Here is a 26,263-nt window from a genome sequence, read left to right as displayed (position 1 = left end):
GAGGTAGTGTTACTAAACCAGCACAGAGAGGTATTTACAATGGTGGAAGCCAAATTTAATCGAAGACGCTCAGGGCTTGTCTATTCTACTGCATGGGGTCGATCTAAGATACGCAACTTCAGCTACGTGAATAGAGTAGCTGAAGTTGACATACTTAGATCTACTTACCGCAGCGAAGACCCCGCGGTAAGTCAACAGCTGATGCTCTCCCGTCGACTCCACTTGCGCTTCGGTACTCCACCAGAACAAGGAGTCAACGGAAGAGAGCTCTGCAGTCTATTTATCTTGTCTCTATTAGATGCGATAAATAGACCTCTGCTGGATCGACTGCTGCCGGCCGATCCGGCAGGTAGTGTAGACAAGCCCCATGCACAGCTAGGTCGATCCAAGGCAGCTTACATCAGTCTAACCATGCAGTGTAGACTAGGCCTATCAATGTCACACAATACAATTCCAAGGGTTGGCAACATGTACATTGTTTTTTTTAAAAAATGACACGTAACAACCAATGCTTTCTGTTAACATTTGTAAAATTTGCTACAATAAAGTAGTTTTGCTCTGCTGTGCAATTTGGGGCAAGGGCCCCAGACCAAATCTCGGGATACAAACACCTAGGATTTTATTTGGGGCTGGCTCTGGGCTAAATACCCCCGCTAGCCACAGTTCCCACACCAAGCCAAACCAAAGCTCTGGGTCCCAGTTTTGTGACCGTTTAGATTCTGACCACAACTTTGTAATGTACCAATATCCGTTGAGCAGGCGAGGGGGGGGAGCAGCTACATCCTTCCTGCCAACCCCCGCCTGACCCTCCGCTAGCCCCAGCCGCTTCCTTTCTTTCTCCCGTCCCTTATATCCCCCGGCCCGGCAGAACGCCCGGCCCCCACGTTCTAGAACGCCCCGAGCGGCCAATCACACCTCCCGTGGCCGAGGGGCCGCGCACCAATCAGCGCTGAGAGTGGCCTCCGGGGGGCGGTGGGAGGAGCGCACGCTGGTGGGTGAGTTCCTCGCGCGGCCGCCGTGGTCTCGAGGCGGGAGGAGGCCGGGCTGGGCTCGGGCCATGGTGCGGGGCAGGATCACTGGGCTCGCGGTGAGCGACGTCCGCTTCCCCACCTCCCTGGGGCACCATGGCTCCGATGCTATGGTAAGTGCTGCCGCCGCCTCCCGCTCTCCGGCGCTGCAGTAGCCACAGGGCCGCTGAGCAGCCGCTGCCCCAGCCCCTCCGCAGCCCCAGCGAGTCTCCACGGGCTGGTCTGCCGCAGCGCCGGACTGCGCGCAGCCAAGGTCTCTGATATGGGGATACTGCATTAAACAGGGCAAGGGGATTTGGAGCTAGAGCCAGAGGCTGCAGCCCCTGGGCCATGAGCCTCTTGCCTGTAAATCTTTTCTGTTCGCTCAGATCAAATGCTGGTGATAAAATCTATCCGCTTCCCCCTGTAAGGACTTGCACTGTTCAGTGAGCGATGACTTGCCTTAGGCCCCCAGATCTAGACTTCTATATTTATTTTGCCACAAATCTTAAATTACCTGGATTGCTGCCCTCTTTGCCAGTGCTTTGTGGTGCTTTTTGTTGCTCTAAGAGGTATGTGACCTATGGCGGGTGAATCCGTGTCAGTCCTCCTTTGTAAGTTTCTTGCTCCAATATTGGGTGGTGTTTTTGGTCTTTAATTTAGCACCCGGACCCTGACTATTCTGCTGCCTATGTTGTAATAGAAACTGATGCCCGTGATGGAGTCAAAGGCTATGGATTAACATTTACTTTGGGTAAAGGCACAGAAGTTGGTAAGTTATTATCCAGTCCCTAAACACAAATGGGCCCCAAGTCACACTGAAAGCATTGGGTTCAATGACTAATGCAGTTTCTCCTTTTTTGAAAATGAAATACAGGACCATTTTAGGTTTCAGAGTAGCAGCTGGGTTCGTCTGTATCCACAAAAAGAAAAGGAGTACTTGTGGCACCTTACAGATTAACAAATTTATTATTTTACCATTGCTGAATTTAAAAAAAAAAAGCCATAGGTCTTGGGGCAGCTTATAGGGTTGTAGAGGTTGCAATTTAGCACTTTTCTTGATTTTTGTTCCAATAAATCACTTACTGGAGTAGCTGTTCTGCAAAATCTCTTTATAATCTCCCCTAAAAGAGTTTGTTATAAAAAAGTTTTAATCCTGGCTGCAGTTGTCAGACTTGCAGGTTGCCTGATTCTAAACTTGCTGATGTCTTGTAAATGCTTTAAGCTTTTAACAGTCCTTGCTTGCTTTCTTCCTCTCTTTTCCCCCACCCCCACACAGAAAACAGAACTGACTTTTGAAATTGCCCTTGCCAGGCAATTTTGTTACCATGGGTTACAGCTCTTTCTGGTCATTGGTGTAACAACAAACATTTTGAGGCGATTGAGGAAAATGTGAACAGTGAGAGGGCATCAGTGAGAACATTCACAGAATAGTAAAAAGTTGGGGGGGGGGGAATATGTTTTCCCTCTGCCCTCTCCCCTCCTCAGTATTTGTGCCAGTTCAAATAACCTCTCATACTGCTAAGTCCCTCATTAGCCACATAGACTTACTTGAGAATAGTATCAGTGATTTACATTTTGTATCGCATTTTCTTTCTGAAAATTAGGCCCTGATCCTGTAGAGAACTGTGTGAACAAATCCCTGCACCCACCGAGCGCCATTGACTTAGCCCCCGGACCCATTTGTCCATCTGTTCAGCTCTCTTTGCAGAATCAGGGCCTTAGATGGTAAAGGCATGGAGCATGCCTCTTTTTTAATCTGTAAAACACCTATACGCTTTTTGGGTGCATTGCATAAATTGTCAAAATAATAATGGCTGGATTTGGGGTGTCTCTGCTGTGTATAAATGTCCATGGACGTTTGCAGATATGAACCTCCAGATTACTTGATTTGAAAAGTTATTGCACAAATTAACTGTGAAATCTTTGTATGTGTATCTGATATAGTCGTTGGCATGATTTAAGTTATTTATTTTTAATCCTCAATAAGAGGAGTGACAAATGCTTCTTGCGCTTAAATGTCTGCAGCATCGTTGTAGCCATGTTGGGCCCAGGTATTAGAGAGAAAAGGTGGGTGAGGTAATATTGGACCAGCTCCTGTTGGTGAGCGAGACAAACTTTTTACACTACTAGTGTAGTATAGATGGGCTGTCAGCCTTTTATCACTGTGTCACGTAATCCCTCTAGGAGTAGGTCTCATTGATCTGATGTATAAAGTGCTGGGAGACTGTCTACGCTAAGGCTGCTACCACTGCGAACAGTGAGAAAGTTTTAGAAAATTTCCCTGCTATAGACAGGGGCTTAGGCTCTTTGTCCATCCTAGTAATTTAAAGTTTAAATGTTAGTCTCCAATACCTCTCCATTGTCTTAGATGTTTGATGGGTGACCCTTAGAGACATGTCTGTGTCCTTATGAATTACATAAGGGCTTCATCTTGCAAGCACTCTGGTTCCACTCCAGCAATGCACGTGAGCACCCGAGTAGCCCCATTGAAGTTGAGGGACCCACTCACTTAAAGTTAAGCACGTGCTTAAGTGCTTGGCTGGATCGGGGCCAGAGTGCTCAGCACCTTTCAAGAACAAGTCCATATGCTTGGAAATCAATAGCATTTTCACGCAGTGCAGTGAGCACAGTATGAAAATCCATGTCCCCTAAGTGTTCACCAGGTTTCAGGCCTAAGCGGTTTCTCTTTTATATAGAAGACGTATTGCAGCAAGGCACAGCTGAGATCACATTCTAGACATCCTTGAGGTGGTGAGGCCTAGCCAACACAAATGGCTGGTTTCTCGCACAGTGATGCTTGCTTCACTCCAATAGCAGCTTTGCCTTCTCTTGCTCACAGAGAATGTTCCGTTGCAGCCATAACACTCTCTTTATAAGGGTGGAATGAAATCGTGAAAGGTTAAGGAAGGCTGTGGGCTTGCTCTATGTTAGTGCTTTTTAACCTGTGGTCCATGACCCCTGGGGGTCCATAGACTAAGACTGCCAAAGTGGTCTGCACCTCCATTTGAAATTTTTTAGGAGTCTGCAAATGAAAAAAGGTTGAAAACTGCTGCTCTAAGTGAAATTATCTGAACTGTGTGGCTCAGTCTTCTGCCTATCAGTTTATATTATTATTATGGTAGTAGGGAGAAAATATTTGGAGAAAGAAAACATAGATGCCATTAGTATTGGCAAGAAAAGGGAAGGAAAGATAGGTTTAAATAGATTCTTAGGGCTCGATCTGTGTGTATTTATTTACACATTTATCTTTGCAAAATCGGCTCCTGCTCTTCTGTATATTCAAGATACACCTAGCTACACATGTCCATAGATAATTGAATGCTCAAGCTCTTAAACAGATAGGACCCAGGTTCTCAGCTTTGCTCTACATCTCCAGGGGCACATCTGCACTGCACGTATCCCCTATCTGGTCAGAAGCTAGCATCAGTTTGTAAGCATTGTGCATGCAAAGCCTGTAATATGTTAATCATTACATACTGCCTGATGATTTGGGGGAGGAAGTTTACAATCCAGGACCAAACCTTTGTCTTTCCAGGGTCATTCTGAACAATTGTAAGATTTGTGCCTTTACGAAGTAGCAATGTATCCATTGCACACCACTTTTTCTTAGAAAATTGCTAAGTAGGTCTCTAAGCAACTCTTCATAAGTGCTTTATTGCCTGGAAACCTTTCAGCTAACGTCATTCTGGCATTCTCGGATCACAATGTGACAGTCACAAAATCATAGTCCATTAAAACCTTGCCACTCAAGTATAGGGACAATACTAAATATGTTACGAACTCTAAAGAATCATCCTCCATGGAGGTGATATCCTACATCAGATTATATGTTGTCTTTCCCTTTTTATAGCTATATTTGTAAAACATTTTCAAAATTAGTCCATTTACTCTTTAAAAGGAAAAAAGTATCATTGGGTGCATAAAGAAGACACAACTATCAAGTATTCACAACTGTTGGTCTCCTCCATCAAAAACAGCAGGGTTTTTTGTCCATATAATGGCAAAATAATCTCTAAATATTCCAGTGTACTGTACACAATCATACTTGCCATGATAAAGGGATCTGTTCCTGGTTCAAGAGTCTCACTATGGCCTTCAATAAGACCTTCAATGAAGATACAGTCCTTTTTGCGAACTTTGGACCTGGTATGGCAAGGTGCTGAGCACTGACCACCCTCCACTCTCCCGAAGTTCATGAGAGTTTGAGAGTGTTTGTTGCTACCTATCTGGCCCCCATCACTATAGTAGCTGAGCACCTCCCAGTCTTTATCCTCACAATACCCCTGTGAGAAAGGGAAATATTATTTCCCCATTTTACAGGAGGACAACTGAGGCACAGAAAGACTGAGACTTGCCTAAGGTCATCAAAGCTTGGGATGGAGGAGGGACTTGAACCCACCCATCCCAAATCTCAAGCTAATGCCTTAAATAGGCATACCTAACAGGATTGGGCCCAAGCTTTCCTGTGCAGTTTGCTGTTCTCTCTCTTATTTCTTCTTATCTGTGTCAGAAAATGATGGTTGAATGGTGCTAAAATTCCTGACATGTCCACTCCTTTCTGTGATTGCCTCCACCCTGTCCAGCCTGCTAGATAACAATGGATGTATAAGATACTTTCTTGATTTGCTAGTGTTTTGCTCTAACAAAATTCTCTGCTGGAGCTTGTGTTGAAATGAGATGGGGTAGATTTTTGGGGGAGTTAAAACAACTGGATCACAATTATTATACAATAACCAGAAACAAAATCCCTTATGAGGAATTGAGAAATTTAACATGGCTGCAAGTACCATATATACTGCATGAGATGCAACAGGTCCTGTGGGTGAGGTCTATCAAATCCAAAGAAACAGTCTTCTCCCAGCATTTTAGGGAAACTTCTGTAGTTCCTTGTGCTCACAATAGCATAACGCTGCCCCCTCTGAACGCTACTGTGGTGTGCGTGCCTGAGGATTACATTGGCAGCAAGATCTTTCTCTGGGGAAAAAGGTGACATGCAAGTGACTTTTCATCTTCAAACACCCTTCCGTTATTAACTAATTGAGCCTTACAACCTCTCTTGGTGGTAGGTATTATCTTTACCAGGGGATAAATAGGGAAACGTGAGATGCAGAGCAGTTATGTAGCTTATCTAAGGCCGCACAAACTGAATCATTGGCAGAGCCAATGTTACGTGTCAAGTGTTCCTGGCTCCCAGTTACATATTCAATCTGCTAGACCAAGCCCCTCTCAGAAACGTAGTGGGGCTGGAACAATTCGCATAGTGGGGGTGCTGAGATCCATTGAACCAAACTACAAACCCTGTGTATGATGGAAACCACTCCAAGCCAGGGGGTATGGCAGCACCCCTAGGTCCAGCACCTATGCAGAAAAGGTGAAATTCTAAAACAGTGGTTGAACAATAGAACTAGTGTTCTAGTAATTTTGTTCTAGTCACTGTGTGGTATTAAAGCAACAAATTCTGGTGTGTTTTGCAGTTGTTTGTGCAGTTAACGCTCTCTCCATTCACGTGGTTAATAAAGACCTAGAAGAAATTGTCAGCGATTTTAGAGGATTCTACAGGCAGCTCACCAGTGACGGACAGCTCCGATGGGTAAGGGGTATCTTATGGAGTGTTGTGAAGTGGATGGCAACAAACATGAATTTGTGTTATGAACTCTGTAAGGACACATATAAAAGTATTTTTAGATAAGGATTTCTGTGCAGGTATGGGGGGGGGGCGAAATTTCTGTTTCACAACCAGGACTCTAACATTGCAATAGGATCTACACGGGCAGAACCCATACACGCATCCAGAGCCCTGTTGTTTTCAAGGGAGCTTTAGACAAATGAAAGTATCCACCCACATAGATCCAATAGCAGAAGTGGGGCCTGGGGTCCAGATTCTTTGTTTCCCTGTGTTTAGAGCCCAAATGCTGTGTCTTTATCTGTTCTTTTTTCCAACTTGCAAGTGTTCACGAAATATTATTTCTATACAGTGTCTAGTATTCTTGGAAATTGAAAACTCAGCTGGTATTAAGATGAACTAGATATCAATATAGCCATTGTAGTAATCTCACAATGCACTTAATACACACCAACTTCAGATTTTTCTCAGTTTCTGATGAACAGAGGTTTATCTTTTTAATTCCAGTGGTTTTTCCTTTGTTGTGTTGTCCAGATGTATAAGTTTGCTAATGGTCATTAACTAGAAATGAAGACCCCAAAGTATGCTAAACCATTATAGGTAACTGTATGGTTGTTTGTTTGTTTCTTTTCAACAGATTGGTCCAGAGAAAGGTGCTGTGCATTTGGCTACAGCTGCTGTTCTGAATGCCGTGTGGGATTTGTGGGCTAAGCAGGAGGGAAAGGTGATGTACTTAGAGCACATGGCCAAAAAATGTCCCTTTATTTGTTAAATTAGCGAGTCCGAATCCTGATATGCTTTTTGCAGATTTAGATCCTGGTCCTAATTTCATGGATGCCCACCACTGAGTTCATTGGGGCTATTCATTTTGTGGGACTGAGGCTTTAGTAGCTGACACTTATACACCACTTACCAGTAGAGCTGGCTGGGAAGAAAATTCAGCAACATTTTTTGTTTAAATTTTGACTAACAATGACATCTTTACAAAACCTTTTTTGACCAGCTCTACTTAACAACTAATTTTTTCTTGATTTCTCTTTTCTTCTTCTTCCTTTGCAGACTGTTCATAAAATTACGAATTCCTTGTAACTACTTTCTAGTATGGCCTTGTAAGCTGTTTGGAGCAAGGCTCATATATTTCTATCTGGGGCACGTAGCATGGTGTTAGACACTGTAAAAAAAAAATAACTAGGGCAGGGAGTATCACTTTGTTGTGTTTGTACAGCACCTAGCACAATGGGGGTCTTGGTCTGTGACTAGGACTCTTAGATACCACCACAATAGAAGTAGTAAATAATAATAGTACTGTAGTAGTAAATCATCGCTACTGTCTTAAGTTGGTCCAATAAAAGATATTACCTCACCCACCTTGTTTCTCTAATTATCCTGGGACCAAGACAGCTAGGACAACGCTGCAAACCATTGTCTTATAGAGTTATTGTGATACTTTCCCTTTCCTAGGAAAGGGTAATGGGCACCTCTAAACTTGTCAGTATCCAGGAGCTCAGTCCAACGTAAGGCGCATAAGAAGTAGTGCCGCAGAAATCTTAAAAGTAGAAAGGATCAATTTCTTCAGCATAAATAACCATTTCCAGTAATAGTGTCCCGTCAGCATTTCAAGTCTGACTAATTTAACATAATAAAAGTGAGTTAACACCAGCTATTTGTGGGTCCAGGATCAGTGTCCTGGCCATAACGAGGCGGCACAGACAGAGATGTTCCTGTTAAAGTAATTTAGCCTGGGGCTTGACATCTTGAATCTCCTGTCTTGATTTGGGAACCACATCAGCCAGATGCATTTGGCGTCAAATGTAAATGTTTTCCACACTTACTTTTTGTCACTCCAAGATAAAATATCACCTGTATGCTGCTTTTATGTGCTCTCCATCCATTTCATATAATTTAATTGCTTTGTTTTTTAGCCTCTGTGGAAGTTACTAGTTGACATGGTAAGAAAATCTTATTATATGTGAGCTAATGTTACCACTGTTCCACACTGATGTTTTTGATGCAGTAGAAGAGTAAAAATTTCAGGCAGTATCTAGGCTATAATTACCTCTCTGGCCATGTAGCTCATTCCAAGGCTGTAGAAACCAAAGGGTTCTACAAGCTGTGGATGTGACATTTTGCTCTGGAGGGCTCTTCTTCTTCCAGGATGTCTCTTTCTGGCACTACACAGCTGTGCAAATCGGCCCCTTTAATGGGAGCACTGATACACACTCTGTGCTGTCCAGCTACGATACTATATATGGCAACTGGAACCCATCTGTACTGATACCAGTAAATTATGTTTTTAAAGTGCAAACCTAAAAGTTGACCTTAACCCTTATGATTAGGCTGAGGAGCTGTGTTTTTTTGCCAAGACAAATGTAGGGATTCGATTATTGGGGTTTGGTTGGTTTTTATATTATATATTATATATTTATATTTTTTTTTTGCGGGGAAATAAGTAAATATTTCATCATCTGACTTTTAGCAAATATTCAGATCTCGTTGGCCTGCACTTTCAAAAGTGACAGGTCATTTTGGATGCTTCTGTTTTTGGGTGCTCGACTTTGAGGTACATTGACAATATAGTTAGCACTATCCTTCTGGAAATCAGACCCTAATAAGGGGTCTCAACATAGGACACCTAAAGCAAGTACCCAGAATCACTAGTCACTTTTGAAAATACAGGCCTCTGTATACAGTAATAAAGGTTGATGTATTTACAGAAAGTAAAAGTCCAATCTCTTGATTCATTAGTAGCAGATTTTATATTCGGATATTAAGCGTGTACATAAATCGTTGCAGGATTGGGGATTGAGTATGGTTTGTTTGTTTTTGGTTTTTTTTTAAATGAAATCTTCATTTTTTTTAATATGCCTAAAGTAGCTCATGTTTTCAGTCTCTTTTCTGCAACCTGTTAATATTGAATCCCTTCTCAGTTTAAAATGTATTGAATTGGGTTTTTCTCAAACTATTTCAATAAATTGCTTTCAATCCTCTTTTGATAAATACTCTCTTGAGACAGATTTTCAAAGGAGTCAAAAGCAGCCTCTGATGCTGAGTGCGCTGTCGTTTCTGTGTGAAGATTATAGTATGTACAGATTTGCACACCTAAAGCATTCCAAATGGATTAGTAATTTTTTTAATGTTTGTTAATCAATTACACCCTGTGCAAATATTTTTGTACATGCTTAACATTAAGCGTGTGAGTGGCACCATTGAGTTAAATGGAGTTATTCACATGCTTAACTTTAAGCACATGCCTAAATATTTGTTGGATTAGAACTTTAAAGTTTGCCAGAGTCAGTTAATCAGTTTGATTTTAGAGTCGGTGAATCCATTCTCAGTACTGTCTGTGACAGGGAAAAGGCTGATAGAGGGCTCACACGGCAGATGTATATGTTACGTTAGTATTGCCTTTTTGTAATCATGTGATTTTATTATTCTTTGCTGTTTGATTTACATTAAATATTTTGTTAACAGGACCCAAAGCAGTTGTTATCCTGCATAGATTTCAGGTATATTACTGATGCACTAACAGAAGAAGAAGCTCATGGTAAGTTGTCCTTCTGTCAAGACAGATCCCCTTACTCCTTGAGCTGTTTTTGATTTCAGTGGGACTACTCGAGCAGTAGGGCATTACTCTTTGTAAGTAAACAGATCAGAATCTTGTTTTATGAAAACAGCAGAGTGTGGTGGTAGGATGTGGAGGAATTGAACTTTGGTTAATGCAATAATCTTCCCCTCTTTTTCTCCCCTGCCCTCATGCAGAAATACTCCAAAATGGTCGTCTTGGGAAGACGGAAAGAGGTAAGTTTAAACCAAGTTTACTTTTGCTGTCTTGTAGGAGAATAAAGGACTGAACACATTGCATGATTGATGTGGCACTCTGCATCCTGGAGGGTCCTAGTCACTGGGAAGTGGAATGTGACAATTGACGCTCTCGTATGAGGCTGAATGCATTGTGTGTTATCTCCTCCTTATGAGTCATTGGGGAGGTGTACCTATAGAGGGGGCTTGTGCTGTCTTGGTGGCCATTTGCTTGGGAACCCCTCAGTGAATGTTTGTGTCAGTCACGATGGCATAGTGATCGTGCTGGTTACACCCTAAAGGTATTTTTCTGAGCTGAAGCTCTCCCACATTTTGGAAAGAAGGGGAGGATAGGGAGGATTTTTCTCAGCAAATTTCATCTGCCCTGATTAAAATGAGATTGATTTTTAAACTCCTTTCATTTCCATGAGTAACGACTTATCTAAAACTAGAATACAAACTAATCATCTGTTCATTGGTGACATTCTTTGGTTTTTTAGAAGAGCAAGTGTTAAAGCATGGATACCCTGCTTATACCACGTCTTGTGCCTGGCTGGGCTACCCGGACCAGCAGTTAAAACAGGTTTGATTCTTTGACATTAGATTACAGAAGTAAGATTTTAAACATTTCTATCCAGTGAGGAATGCCAAGGTGACGATTCAGCACTCAGGGGTTGCTTAGTTTTGGCTCAGATGCAAAGCGAAACCGTTAAGCATTGCATATGTGGGAGGGGTATGTGTGAAAGGTGGCCCTGTTCTGTGGGCCTAGTTGTTCATTGGCTTTTGTGCTAGCCACAGTGGGAAGGGTTTTATAGCCTTGTCTACCTTGGGGTTTTAGCTGTAGCTGTTGGGGATAAGCATGGACCATTGCAAGCCAGTTTACACTGATGTATTGTGTATAACTAGAGGATTGCACTTGTGCAGCTACATTGGTGCAGACAATGGGCTTTGTCTACATGGGGATGCTCAGGAAAGTGAAGATGAATTAACAAAAGGTGTGAAGTTAAAGCGCATTAAACCCCTGTGTGGAAACTCTCCTTCAGAAGTAAAGTGGCCTTAGTTTGCTGTAACTAAATCTGCCTTCAAAGTGAAATATCATGAAGGCTCTTCACAGCTCTGGGATCTGAGGTCTGGTTAGTACAATACATGTTTATCATCTGGTTTAGTTTTTTGGAAAAGTTCAGCTTTCTGTGTCATAGGACTGTCATGCATAGTACATGAAAATAAAGAAATGCATAAAGTATTTCTTTACATATATTGAGGAATTTGGATCCTACAATTCAGTTGGACGTTATTCATACCTCTGCTCTCAATTACTGTCTGCACTACACTTTTGTCAATAAAGAAATGGATAGAAAGTTCACCCTGGGTTAGACAGCCTGTAAATAAATACTGGTCTACATATTGAGTAGTGCAGCTACTTGGAGGTATAATAGATGTAATTTTTCTCTGCAGCTATGCACAGATGCATTGAAGGATGGTTGGACAAGGTATAGTAAACAATTATCTCATTTGCTGAACTTTTCTGTTTAATGATTAGTAGCAAATAGAAATATACTATCGAGATCAGTCCTGATTTGGCACCGAGACAGACTAGATGGATGACCCTATAGGTCTTTTCAATCTCTACATTCTGAGAAGAGATGTCTTTGCTTCTGATATTTTTAAAAAATATTTTCCCTTTCTGCTATTCCATAACATACCATTACAGTAGGTATCTAAGTAAATGTATGGCAAAATGAGCTCTCCTCCGGGCAAACTGTAGGCTAGTAGCTAACAAAGGTAATTGCTTTCCTGTTGATTCATGGAAAGGTATTTGCTGTCTTTTTTCTTTTTTGTTAAACAAGGATGAAGTGTGCTGGAAAAGGGACAGATGTGATAAGGAAATATTGACCATAAAACACTGACTCTGGTGTTTTTGTAAATTTGAGTTTAGAGTTTCTCGTAGAGGAAAGTTATCACTACATTAATCGTGGTGAAATGACTACATTTTATTATAAATGTTGTGTCTAGGTTTAAAGTAAAGGTTGGTGCCGATCTGCAGGATGACATTCGTAGATGCAGACTTATTAGAGAAATGATTGGCCCTGACAAGACACTGGTGAATATTTTTTTTTTATGACTACACTATTAAATAATTTTAAATATAAAATGGCTGTCTCTTCATGTAGATACATGATTGATCTCACCCTGTACCAATATTTCTTGTGCCAAAACTCCCATTGAAATCTAACCCAGTTTTCTGACCACCAGTGCTTTTTCCCCCTCCTACCCCCAGCCAAAAAAACCCAACCCAGTTCTGTTGAAAAATTTCAACCATCCCTGTTCCAGAGTGCTTCACTCACTTACTATATAGAAATTGTTTTGCCTGCTACTGAAACAGTCACTTCTGGAGTTCAGGGTGTCACCTCTTTAATGGTGTACAAGAACACTACACAGACATTTGGGAGAGAAGTTGACAATATCATATTCATTTGAAACCTGGTGGAGAAATTCAGAAAAGCAAAATACAACTACCACAGTTGGAATAAGGATTTGAGACCAAATCCATGACCTTCACTTTTGTAAGAAGTTTCCTGGGGTCTTTTAACAATTACAGTACACCAGGGCCTTTGATTTAATGTGTCATCTCAAAGCAGCATTTCCAGCAAAACATAATTTTGGATTTCCACCTGAAGTTCATCTTTTAGGCTATTATTTTATCATTACCTTTATTGAGTCTAGGAATTGTAGAACATGTTCTACATCATAACATATCATATGATGTGTTAAAGATCAGAAAACAGCAGTGATCTACACTGTCTGAATTTCCTTTTTTCATTAATTTATAGCAACATTATGGGGTTGGGTTTTTTTGACAATTTCATATATAAAAATTCAGTGGAGTCATATAAGTGAATTTGTTTTGTAATTACTCTCAGATGCTGGATGCTAACCAACGATGGGAAGTGAAGGAAGCAATAGAGTGGGTCACTAAATTAGCTGAATTTAAACCATTATGGATTGAGGAGCCAACTTCTCCCGATGATATTCTTGGACATGCAGCCATTTCTAAGGTTTGTTTTTCATTTCAGTAATGACTTAGTGACTACACACCAGAGAGCAGTAGTGATTCATTTATTGACGCTGCTGTTTGGAATGTTCAAAGTTCAGGCTGAAACCAGCTGTCAAAAGTCATTAAATATGTTTGCTACAAAATCCTGGGCACATCCTGTATTTGTATTCCATTACACTTAAACGAAAAGCATGGTCCAAAGATTATATCAAAGGCCATGAGACTATCATGCTTGCACAAGAAAAGCAACCAGGATTTGCCCGGAAACGTGTATGTGTCTTTTTCTTTTAATATGTGTGGATTGGTGTTTCAGTAAAGTTAGAGTAATGCTAGCCCAGGATATGTGCTCATAATGTGATATAGCTAATAGTAATGCTTGAGCCGCAGATGTATATCCCCTTATGGCAGCACACACCCTCTTACATAATTCTTCACATATTATTGGGGTAGCAAAAAAGCAGCATAAAATGCACTAACAAAAAATTACACAACGCTTAGTTTCTTCCAGATGCATAGCAAGTAAACATTGCACTTTGTTAGCTGTTCTTCTCTCTCTGTCTCCTCATTCTGGTGAGGACCAGTATTTGGGAATTACAGATTAGAAGCAAGTCCTTTGTTTTTTGTTTATTTATTATTTATTTTTGTAGGCCTTGGCGCCATTAGGAATTGGTGTGGCAACAGGAGAACAAGTAAGTGGGTGTCTAATTAATTGTTTTTTATTCAGTCATTTATTTAATGTAGCTTCGTGACTTTTGAGAATTTGTGCCAAAGTTCACTTTGATTTCTCACTTGGGAATTAAATAACATGACTGAAAACAGCCTTGGATTTATTTCACAAAATTTAAGACCAACTTTGATAGGTATTCTCTCCCCCACCCCCATTTGTCTGGACAATCTGGGAAGATTTTGTTGTGATGAATTTATTATGAAGGTTTGAACAGGGATCTACCACTTCTCAGCTGAGTGCCCTAACCGTTGGCCTATGAAACATCCTGATAGAGGGTTCCCTCAATGTTCGCTGTTGAAGTTCCCTGCTTTAATTAAGTACTTGAGCCAGAGAAGGAGTTAGAATGACTCTCTAGCCTTGGGGTGAGAGGTCGCAGATGACCATTCAAATTCCTTCTCCTCTGCAGGTGGAGGGGAGACTTGAACCTGGGTCTCCTACATTTTGAGTGAGTACCCAATCACTGTGCTAAAGGCTGATTAGCCTCCTTTGCCCTCTTGTTGTTTTTGTGTGAACTTGCTTCACTTGAGGCACTCAGGTGCCTATCTCCCAGCTGAGCCATAGAGCAATTCACAGACGGGGGAAGATAAGCATTCAGCCGCATAAGTCACATGCTGCGGATCTGATCTGTTAGGTATCAGGCCCTGCGGGCAACAGTGAACATGCAGAGAGGCAAAAACATAGGTGACTAGGGAACTCTTTAGTGTAAAAACTCAGGCACTGAGTGAATTTAGGTGCCTACAGGGTTTAGCAGCAGCCGGGCCGGAGCTTTGCGGACCCTAGTTGGGCCTAAAGTTGGCACCTAAATACTTTTATAGATCCCACCCTTAGCTTCTTGCTAGCACTAGTTCCAAGAGGCACTGACAGAAGTAGGATGACCATATTTCGCTATGCTGAATATGGGACGCGTGGTAAACTTACTTGTATTCAAGCGAGTTCAACGACATTCAATCAGTACTATGCAGTACAAACATTCACATTAACATCAAGTTGACTGAGCCCCTGTTAAAAAGAAATATTGCGTAGTTGGATTCTTTTTAGTTACCTTCTTACCTTTAAAGCTGTAGGGCTCACACAAGGAGAGGTTTCAGAGTAGCAGCCGTGTTAGTCTGTATTCGCAAAAAGAACAGGAGTACTTGTGGCACCTTAGAGACTAACCAATTTATTTGAGCATAAGCTTTCGTGAGCTACAGCTCACACTCCCATACACTTCTCTCACACAGTGTGGGTGACGGACCTACCCAACCCTCCCTGCCTGGTGCTCTCCACCCTCCGTGCCTGGCTGGGTCCCCAGGATGGACCCACCTCTCCTGATACCTGGCGCTGCATCGTCTTGAGGAAACATGGGAGGGCACACAGGGTCACATGCCCCCCCTCCCCAGATTTCTGCCCAGGTTCACACCAGAATGTGGCCAGCAGTAGCCTTTATGGGAGGGAAGGGACAGGAGCTGCTTACAGCGATGGGTGGGGAAGGGATGACTTGGCCTGTGTCTTTGCAGAGCTTATCTCTTTCCCCCCTCCCCCACTCCCCTGTGGCTGGAAGCAGCTTGTCCTTCCCTGCCTGCACAGTGTTGAAAGTCAGCTAATGCCTTCGGGCTGCTGCTGGCCACCGACATAACCCAGCCGCCTCCTGTGCCCTGGCTATAGCGTGGGCAGGAAGGGGTTAAGCCCTAAGGATGCATTGTGCATCAGGGCCCAGGGAAACTGACTGCAGGGGATTCAGCGAACCCCACCAGAGAGGTGGCTCAGCAGGCGAGGGTGCCTAGGCGACGAAGCAGCCCTACACTCCCTGGGGTGCAGGACCTGGGGTAGGGGGTTGGGGGGGTGAAGAGGGTGCTAAGCCCCTGCCTGGGGGGCTGCTGTGGAGCCTGCAGGGTCAGGGCGCAAACAGGCTGGAAATCGCTTCCCGCCCCGAAACCCCTTTCCCCCTCGCCACTCCAGAGCTTAGCTGAGGGGTGAAGAGGCTTCCCCGTGCCAGCGCTGTGTGGGGCTTTGGCACATGCAGGGCTTGGCTCCTTATGGCCAGCGTCCTGGGATGGAGGGTCTTGGGCTTTTCCAGGTTCCTGGCCCAGCCAGAGGCAGAGGGGGAAGGAAGGAGCCTGCCGGCCAGGCTGTTGGTGAGTTGAGTGATCTGACCAGGGGCTGGTTCTCCGCACAGCACTGGGAGTGGGACGTGGCCTCCTTGCGGGGGATATGGGGGAGCTGGGGGCGGTGAACAGGCAAAGCAGGGAGAGGACAGCAAGAGGAGGAGCAAGTAAAGGGCCAATGGGTGAGCACCAGAGGTGACATGTAACCGGCTGCCACCTGGCACCTACCTGCACTCGTCAGCCGCTGCAGCTCGCAGTGCGCAGCCAATGCTGGCCGGAAACGGGGTGCAGGGCCTGCTGGCTGAGAGCCAACACACAGTGGGGGCAGAGCTGATGGACCAGCAGGGGGAGTGGCCAGCCCTGCGTGCTGTAGCTTTGCCCTGCCACAAGCCTTGCACACCTACCCCCATTGTTGGCCACTGGACCCCCACTCACTGCTGATGGGCAGGCAGCTGGTGAGCAGGGATCCGGCCAGCAGGAGGACCCACCAGTACTGATGGGAGGGAGACAGAAAATATGGGACAATTTGCCTGTTTTTAAGAAAGATCCCTGCAGCAGGTCTTAAATATGGGACTGTCCCTTTAAAAACTGGATGTCTGGTCACCCTAGACATCAGCAGCATGTAAAAGTATCTTAGCAGTCCAAAGACCTCATTTCCTGAGCTCCTCTCTGGATGTAATGTACAAATTGTTAGCTATCAATAAAATGACTGGTCCCTTTAAGAAAACCAGCTTCAGCACCAAATTGAATTGTTTTTTATTGTGCTCATGAATGACATACCTCTTCCTGCCAAACTCTTCTACTAAATCTACAGAGCAAAGCAACATAATTTAGCAAATTCTCTCCAGCTGCCAGTGAGCAATGAGAAACCCTGCATTAGCATAGGTTTACTCTGTTGCCAGTTTCTCATGCAAAGCCCTGCTTTCGCCGTATTTCATTGTGATGCTGACCTCCAGCTGTTGTTTGCCAGCAGATAGAACATTTAATTTTTGGTGTGAATAATGACATCTATTAAGGAGAATGGGTTTGAATGAACTATTAGCACAGACCTGCCTGGCAGACTAAAGGCCAATTCCTGAGTAATAGGCTTTATATATTGTACGTAGAGGTTTTTCCATACCATAATATCTGAGCATCACATAAACATGAATGTATTTATCTTACTTCCCCTGTTAGGTAGGGGAGTACTATTATCCCCATTTTACAGATTGGAAAGTGAAGCACAAAGATCAAGTGACTTGGCCAACATCTACGTAAGAAGTCCGTGGCAGAGGTAGAAATGGAATCCTGAGTTTAATAGTTAAGACACTTGACTAAGATCATCCATCATCTCTAGGGCCCTACCAAATTCACAGTCCATTTTGGTCAATTTCACAGTCATAGGATTTTAAAAATAGTAAATTTCATGATTTCAGCTTGTCAAGGTTCCTTCCCCACTCTGAACTCTAGGGTACAGATGTGGGGACCTGCATGAAAACCTCCTAAGCTTACTTTTACCAGCTTAGGTTAAAACTTCCCCAAGGTACAAATTAATTTTACCCTTTGCCCTTGGATTTCCACTGCCACCACCAAACTTTATCTGGGTTTACTGGGAAACGTAGTTTGGACACGTCTTTCCCCCCAAAATCCTTCCAACCCATGCACCCCACTCCTGGGGAAGGTTTGGTAAAAATCCTCACCAATTTGCATAGGTGACCACAGACCCAAACCCTTGGATCTTAGAACAATGAAAAAGCATTCAGTTTTCTTACAAGAAGACTTTTAATAGAAGTAAGGGAATCACCTCTGTAAAATCAGGATGGTAGATACCTTACAGGGTAATTAGATTAAAAACAGAGAGAATCCCTCTAGGCAAAACCTTAAGTTACAAAAAAGACACACAGACAGGAATAGTCATTCTATTCAGCACAGTTCTTTTCTCAGCCATTTAAAGAAATCATAATCTAACACATACCTAGCTAGATTACTTACTAAAAGTTCTAAGACTCCATTCCTATTCTGTCCCCGGCAAAAGCATCATACAGACAGACACAGACCCTTTGTTTTTCTCCCTCCTCCCAGCTTTTGAAAGTATCTTGTCTCCTCATTGGTCATTTTGGTCAGGTGCCAGCGAGGTTACCTTTAGCTTCTTAACCCTTTACAGGGGAGAGGATTTTTCCTCTGGCCAGGAGGGATTTTAAAGGGGTTTACTCTTCCCTTTATATTTGACACAGCTATTCAGCTGTGGAGAGGTTGCATGGTTATTTGGGGAGGGAGCGATATTGCCACCCTTACTTCTGTATGCACTCTCCAGCCGCCCAGCTCTGAAGGCAACAGTGCAGAAGTAAGGGTGGCATGGCAGGGTGCTGCCTTCAGAGCAGTGTAGAAGTAAGGGTGGCAATACTGTGACACCTCCCCTGCCCCCACAATAACCTTGTGAAACCCCTTGCCCCTGTGACACCTTTTTGGGTCAGGCTTTCCAGTTTGAGAAATGCTGGTCTCCCCATGAAATCTGTATAGTAGAGTAAAAGTACACAAAAGATTTCACAGTCTGTGACACATTTCTCATGGCTGTGAATTTGGTAGGGCCCTAATCATCTCATTGGACTGGTCTGCAGGAGTCCATGAGAAGAAATAGTCTTCCACAGCCGACAGAACCACTGTGTATTCACTACTGCTGTCTGAGTGCTGCAGTAGCCCAGTCATTCACATGAGGGGTAACATGCAATTAAGAGCAGGAGTTTTGCCTGGCAATTAAAACAAAACATGGAATTAGGACTCAGTTCTGATCCCAGCTTTGCCACTGAATTGCTGTGTGAACTTAGGCAAATAGTGACATTTCTGTGTGCCTCCGTTCAGAGAGCTGTAAAATAGATGTAATTCTACTATGCCTCTACTTTACAACTGTACTGTGATTCTTTAATGTTTGTAAAATGCTTTGCAACCCTCTGCACTTCTGTGCATTGTTCCAGCTAAGTGGAAAAAGAACTTGGTTTTAATGACAGGTTTCAGAGGAACAGCCGTGTTAGTCTGTATTCGCAAAAAGAAAAGGAGTACTTGTGGCACCTTAGAGACTAACCAATTTATTTGAGCATGAGCTTTCGTGAGCTACAGCTCACTTCATCAGATGTTTACCGTGGAAACTGCAGCAGACTTTATATACACACAGAGAATATGAAACAATACCTCCTCCCACCCCACTGTCCTGCTGGTAATAGCTTATCTAAAGTGATCAACAGGTGGGCCATTTCCAGCACAAATCCAGGTTTTCTCACCCTCCACCCCCCACACAAATTCACTCTCCTGCTGGTGCTAGCCCATCCAAAGTGACAACTCTTTACATAATCAAGTAGGGCTATTTCCTGCATAGATCAAGGTTTTCTCACATCCCCCCCACCCCCATACACACACAAACTCACTCTCCTGCTGGTAATAGCTCATCTAAACTGACCACTCTCCAAGTTTAAATCCAAGTTAAACTAGAACATCTGGGGGGGGGGGGTAGGAAAAAACAAGAAGAAACAGGCTACCTTGCATAATGACTTAGCCACTCCCAGTCTCTATTTAAGCCTAAATTAATAGTATCCAATTTGCAAATGAATTCCAATTCAGCAGTTTCTCGCTGGAGTCTGGATTTGAAGTTTTTTTGTTTTAAGATAGCGACTACATGCTACAAGGGGCCACAGCAATGGTTCCCTCACCCCACCTAGCAATATTGTTAACCTATCCAACTATGCTCTCAGCCCAGCAGAAGCAGCTGTTCTATCTCGGGGCCTCTCCTTCTGCCCCTCCACCCCCACGAACATGATACAGTTCTGTGGTGACCTAGAATCCTATTTTCGACGTCTCCGTCTCAAGGAATATTTCCAAAATACCTCTGAACAACATACTAATCCACAGAGGTCTCCCTGCCAACACTACAGAAAGAGGGATTCTAGATGGACTCCTCCTGAAGGTCGAGACAGCAGACTGGACTTCTACATAGAGTGCTTCCGCCGACGTGCACGGGCTGAAATTGTGGAAAAGCAGCATCACTTGCCCCATAACCTCAGCCATGCGGAACGCAATGCCATCCACAGCCTCAGAAACAACTCTGACATCATAATCAAAAAGGCTGACAAAGGAGGTGCTGTTGTCATCATGAATAGGTCGGAATATGAACAAGAGGCTGCTCGGCAGCTCTCCAACACGAGTTTCTACAAGCCATTACCCTATGATCCCACTGAGAGTTACCAAAAGCAACTACAGCATTTGCTCAAGAAACTTCCTGAAAAAGCACAAGATCAAATCCGCACAGACACACCCCTGGAACCCCGACCTGGGATATTCTATCTACTACCCAAGATCCATAAACCTGGAAATCCTGGGCGCCCCATCATCTCAGGCATTGGCACCCTGACAGCAGGATTGTCTGGCTATGTAGACTCCCTCCTCAGGCCCTACGCTACCAGCACTCCCAGCTACCTTGGAGACACCACTGACTTCCTGAGGAAACTTCAATCCATCGGTGATCTTCCTGATAACACCATCCTGGCCACTATGGATGTAGAAGCCCTCTACACCAACATTCCACACAAAGATGGACTACAGGCCGTCAGGAACACTATCCCCGATAATGTCACGGCTAACCTGGTGGCTGAACTTTGTGACTTTGTCCTTACCCATAACTATTTCACATTTGGGGACAATGTATACCTTCAGATCAGCGGCACTGCTATGGGTACCCGCATGGCCCCACAGTATGCCAACATTTTTATGGCTGATTTAGAACAACGCTTCCTCAGCTCTCGTCCCCTAAAGCCCCTACTCTACTTGCGCTATATTGATGACATCTTCATCATCTGGACCCATGGAAAAGAAGCCCTTGAGGAATTCCACCACGATTTCAACAATTTCCATCCCACCACCAACCTCAGCCTGGTCCAGTCCACACAAGAGATCCACTTCCTGGACACTACAGTGCTAATAAACAATGGCCACATAAACACCACCCTATACCGGAAACCTACTGACCGCTATTCCTACCTGCATGCCTCCAGCTTTCACCCTGACCACACCACACGATCCATCGTCTACAGCCAAGCTCTGCGATACAACCGCATTTGCTCCAACCCCTCAGACAGAGACAAACACCTACAAGATCTCTGTCAAGCTTTCTTACAACTACAATACCCACCTGCAGAAGTAAAGAAACAGATTGATAGAGCCAGAAGAGTTCCCAGAAGTTACCTACTACAGGACAGGCCTAACAAAGAAAACAACAGAACGCCACTAGCGGTCACCTTCAGCCCCCAACTAAAACCCCTCCAACGCATTATTAAGGATCTACAACCTATCCTAAAGGATGACCCAACACTCTCACAAGTCTTGGGAGACAGGCCAGTCCTTGCCTACAGACAGCCCCGCAACCTGAAGCAAATACTCACCAACAACCACATACCACACAACAGAACCACTAACCCAGGAACTTATCCTTGCAACAAAGCCCGTTGCCAATTGTGCCCACATATCTATTCAGGGGACACCATCACAGGGCCTAATAACATCAGCCACACTATCAGAGGCTCGTTCACCTGCACATCCACCAATGTGATATATGCCATCATGTGCCAGCAATGCCCCTCTGCCATGTACATTGGTCAAACTGGACAGTCTCTACGTAAAAGAATAAATGGACACAAATCAGATGTCAAGAATTATAACATTCATAAACCAGTCGGAGAACACTTCAATCTCTCTGGTCACGCAATCACAGACATGAAGGTCGCTATCTTAAAACAAAAAAACTTCAAATCCAGACTCCAGCGAGAAACTGCTGAATTGGAATTCATTTGCAAATTGGATACTATTAATTTAGGCTTAAATAGAGACTGGGAGTGGCTAAGTCATTATGCAAGGTAGCCTGTTTCTTCTTGTTTTTTCCTACCCCCCCCCCCCCCAGATGTTCTAGTTTAACTTGGATTTAAACTTGGAGAGTGGTCAGTTTAGATGAGCTATTACCAGCAGGAGAGTGAGTTTGTGTGTGTATGGGGGTGGGGGGGATGTGAGAAAACCTTGATCTATGCAGGAAATAGCCCTACTTGATTATGTAAAGAGTTGTCACTTTGGATGGGCTAGCACCAGCAGGAGAGTGAATTTGTGTGGGGGGTGGAGGGTGAGAAAACCTGGATTTGTGCTGGAAATGGCCCACCTGTTGATCACTTTAGATAAGCTATTACCAGCAGGACAGTGGGGTGGGAGGAGGTATTGTTTCATATTCTCTGTGTGTATATAAAGTCTGCTGCAGTTTCCACGGTATGCATCTGATGAAGTGAGCTGTAGCTCACGAAAGCTCATGCTCAAATAAATTGGTTAGTCTCTAAGGTGCCACAAGTACTCCTTTTCTTTTTGGTTTTAATGGGAAACATAGTGGGAACATTGTACAATTGTTTTGACTTGCATTGCCACAGTTCTTGTAATATCCTGCCAATTCCTTAGATTCTGGGGCTTAACTTTTTTTTCTCTCCCCCTCTTCCCCCCCCCCCCCCCCCCGCAGTGCCACAATAGAGTGATATTTAAGCAGCTCCTACAGGCTAAGGCCCTGAGCTATCTCCAGATTGACAGCTGCAGGCTGGGAAGTGTGAATGAAAACTTGTCTGTGTTGCTGATGGCCAAAAAGTTTCAAAGTAAGGCTCTTGGAAGTGTGTCAGTAGCACTAAAACCTCTTTTGTTCTAAGCCAGTTTGCCATGCAACTTCTTCAGCTGTCATGTTGCTAACTCATGAGCATGCGCTTGTGTGTGGTTCAGTCATTTGTTTTCTCTCATACTTTAGTACGAATTCAAAATGCCTTTGGTCCCTTATTACTGGAAGCCGAGTTTCCCTAGGGCTGCCGGGGGTGCTATTGAAGCTGTAGTTAAACACCAGCAGAGTTGGTACACAAGCTTTCTGAATAATCTAGTCGTTTGCCTTTATTCTTCAGATTGGTTTAAAGGGATTGTTCTGTTTTCATTTCAGTTCCTGTGTGCCCTCACGCTGGGGGTGTTGGGCTCTGTGAGTTGGTACAGCACTTGATAATATTTGACTATATTTCAGTATCTGGAAGCCTTGAAAACAGGTTAGTAATGTGAAATGCTACTGTAATATTCAATAGTGGTGATGGCTTATTTTTCCAAAAGGCTGTTGACATGCAATAAGAACCAGTAAACAAAAACAACACCCACCCACTCACCTCCCTGTGGCTCTCCCAGAGAATTTTAAACCAGTCAGAAGTGTGTGAACTTCACTCTGGCAATTGCCTGGCAAAGAGCCAGGAATATTTTTGACAAACACTGTTTTATACTCTTGGAACTATATTTTGGCACCTCTCTCTCACACCTACAACCCCTGGCCAACACATTCGTGACCAAAGGATTAACTCCCTGCTCTAAGTTGAATAGCGTTCTACGTATAGCTTCCCAAAAGGATCTAACAACTTCCCTTGTCTTGTTTAATATCAGCTTCGGATTGTATTAGCCTTCTTTGAATGCAATGAACAATTTTTTCACATTATTGCAAACAAATTTCCTGAAACTCTCCTGTTGGCTGTATATTCCTGTTCTTTGCACTAGTTGTTTTGTAAATATTAAAGTCAAATATTGTAGCTTCATCTTTTGCTCACATTTAAAATCAGCTGAATCATAAACCATTCCTCTTGTTTTGATCTTCCTTGTCTCTGGAGCAGTATATTTAAAATTGCCTTTAATATATAGACCTTGTTTGGTAAATTTTGCTGGTCTACAGCCACAGAAGTGTTCTTGGTAATTCATAAACTGAGGAGCAGACCCAGCCCTTCAGCTGCCCTCGTTAGTGATTTCCCTTGCTGCAGAAAATAGTCTTGTTTATACCCTTTAAATACCCATGTTAGATGCATACATTCTGTATCCACATTGGCTAGCATAGCACAAGCTTTTGTGGTACTTTGTGGATTTTCCAATCAGTAAACAAAGCTCTTCTGTATAAGCTCTTCTATATAAGTTTACTAATCTCTGTCTGTATTGAAAAAGGAAGTTTGAATCTTGCTCTCCTAACCCTACATACTGCCCAAAGGGCCCATCTTCTGCCCTGTGTTCTTGATCTGGCTTGTTTTATTGAGACCACCAGTCCTCACTAAGCTAAAATGCCAAACAGATTCTAGTTGATCAATATGGAACACTGTCTAGCAGTAGTTTCTGCTTCTAAAACGAAGCCTCCTAATTTTGATAATTGGGATACAAATATCCGTCTAACTTTTACCCCAGCCTTGTTTCTTTGTCAGGGATAATAGCCATAAATAAGTACACGATTAGGTAAAACTGAAAACCATCCCTCCTCTTTCTTGCAGGATGTGCGAGTATGTAGATCATTTGCATGAACACTTCAAATATCCTGTTGTAATCCAGAAAGCTTCCTATGTACCACCTCAGGTATGCTATGAGAGTATCCACTGTACTTAAGTGGCCTTGTAAAGAAAGCATTTTAATTACAAGCAGTTTAAAACAAAGATTGCTTGTGAAAGACTCCTTTTACAGTCATCTGCAGAATGAAAAAAAGTTGGAGAGGTGCTATTAGACTAAACGATAGCATAGGTTTGGCAGTTCAGAACTGTTGAAATGAAAGGTATACATTCCAGCACACATGCTTCAGGAAGTGGTGTGACCCTGGCCTAAAACCTCAACCCAAAGCAATTCTTTAGTTACCGATGTTTAATATATCCGCATTGCTGGGCTAACCAACTTAGGTAAAAGTATTAATACTTAAACTTCTCTGTTCAGCTGGAGAAGAGGGCATGAGGGAGAATAATTCACTGGAGACACTTTAAAACATTCTCAGTTTTTCACTGAAACTCGTATTCCAAAACTAAAGATTGCTTAACTACAATTCTGTTCAGCCCAGACTTTAGAACTCTAGTTTTCCATTTAACATTTGCATCAGGTGTTAGGAGATGAACACTAGTTACAGCTGATACCTTCTGTATTACAAATTAGCCTGGCATGATCCCCAGCAGCACAGAGATTACAATTATTATTCTCCAGTTGCATGACAGCAGTTAAGTTACTTGAATGAAGAGGGGACTAGATCTAGTATCACTTTCTAAATGGCAACTTTTTTTTAATCTTGTAGGATGCTGGATATTCCACTGAAATGAAAGAAGATTCTGTAAGGAAATTCCAGTTTCCTCAGGGAGAAATTTGGCAGAAGCTCCTTTCTAAGCCATAAAGTACTACTGCATTAAGTCTAACCCTGACAGTTTTCAGGCAGAAGATTAAATTTCCCAAGCTGTTCATGCCCTATTGTTAGGTGATGATACAAGATTTCAGCTGCCAGTAAATGCTTTTGTGTCACCAGGCAAAAACCTTCAGGAATTAACATAACACATAGTCCAGGCTGTTTAAAGAAATGACTGAGGCCTATAATCCAGCAAAGTTGTTATACTTTAGTGTAACTAATGGATAGGCAATGAACTTCATTTCTAAAACTAGTCTAGAACTCAGTAACTCTGCAGTATCTGTTTTCATAGATTCCAAGGGCAAAAGGGACCACTGTAATCACCTAATCTGACCTCCTGCATGACAAGCATTAAAATTTCCCCAAAATAATTTTTTGAACTATCACACACATCCACTCTTCTTTTAAAAATAGCCAGCGTTGGAGCATCCAACATGACCCTTGGTAAATTGTTCCAGTGGATTTTCTCACAATATACTAAAGTATTTGAATTTGGAGATTTAAAATAAAATTCTTTACTGTCTGCTCTTGTCTTAATCCTATACAAAACTTCATACTGGTTATGTTGTGGAACTAAAAGCTGTTGAGTGTACAGTTAGGTATAGAAACAAGTCCAGTGGCATCTTAAAGACTAACCAATTTATTTGGGTATAAGCTTTCATGGATAAAAAACCACTTCTTCAGGTATGCATGTTAGGCATAGAGCTATTCAGAGTTGTTCCATTGATTGGGTGTTTAAAAACTTTCATATTTTCTTTAAAGCC

The 26,263-nt window shown here is 43.0% G+C and overlaps 1 protein-coding gene across 1 annotated transcript; it reads left to right on the top strand.

Moving 5' to 3' along the window:
• Positions 1 to 1,001: 1,001 nt before the first annotated feature.
• Positions 1,002 to 26,022, top strand: ENOSF1 (enolase superfamily member 1). The gene is made up of 16 exons (XM_048840410.1): positions 1,002 to 1,141; positions 1,671 to 1,779; positions 6,485 to 6,600; positions 7,271 to 7,357; positions 8,556 to 8,582; positions 10,105 to 10,177; positions 10,393 to 10,431; positions 10,932 to 11,014; positions 11,887 to 11,921; positions 12,445 to 12,532; positions 13,353 to 13,487; positions 14,134 to 14,175; positions 22,812 to 22,941; positions 23,271 to 23,370; positions 24,616 to 24,697; positions 25,395 to 26,022. The coding sequence occupies exons 1-16, from the start codon at positions 1,058 to 1,060 to the stop codon at positions 25,488 to 25,490; spliced, it is 1,326 nt and encodes a 441-aa protein (XP_048696367.1). The 5' UTR covers positions 1,002 to 1,057; the 3' UTR covers positions 25,491 to 26,022.
• Positions 26,023 to 26,263: the final 241 nt, after the last annotated feature.

This window comes from Caretta caretta, chromosome 2 (genome assembly GCF_965140235.1).
Source record: "Caretta caretta isolate rCarCar2 chromosome 2, rCarCar1.hap1, whole genome shotgun sequence".
Classification (NCBI taxonomy): Eukaryota; Metazoa; Chordata; order Testudines; family Cheloniidae; genus Caretta; species Caretta caretta.
This window is presented reverse-complemented; position numbering and strand designations above follow the sequence as displayed.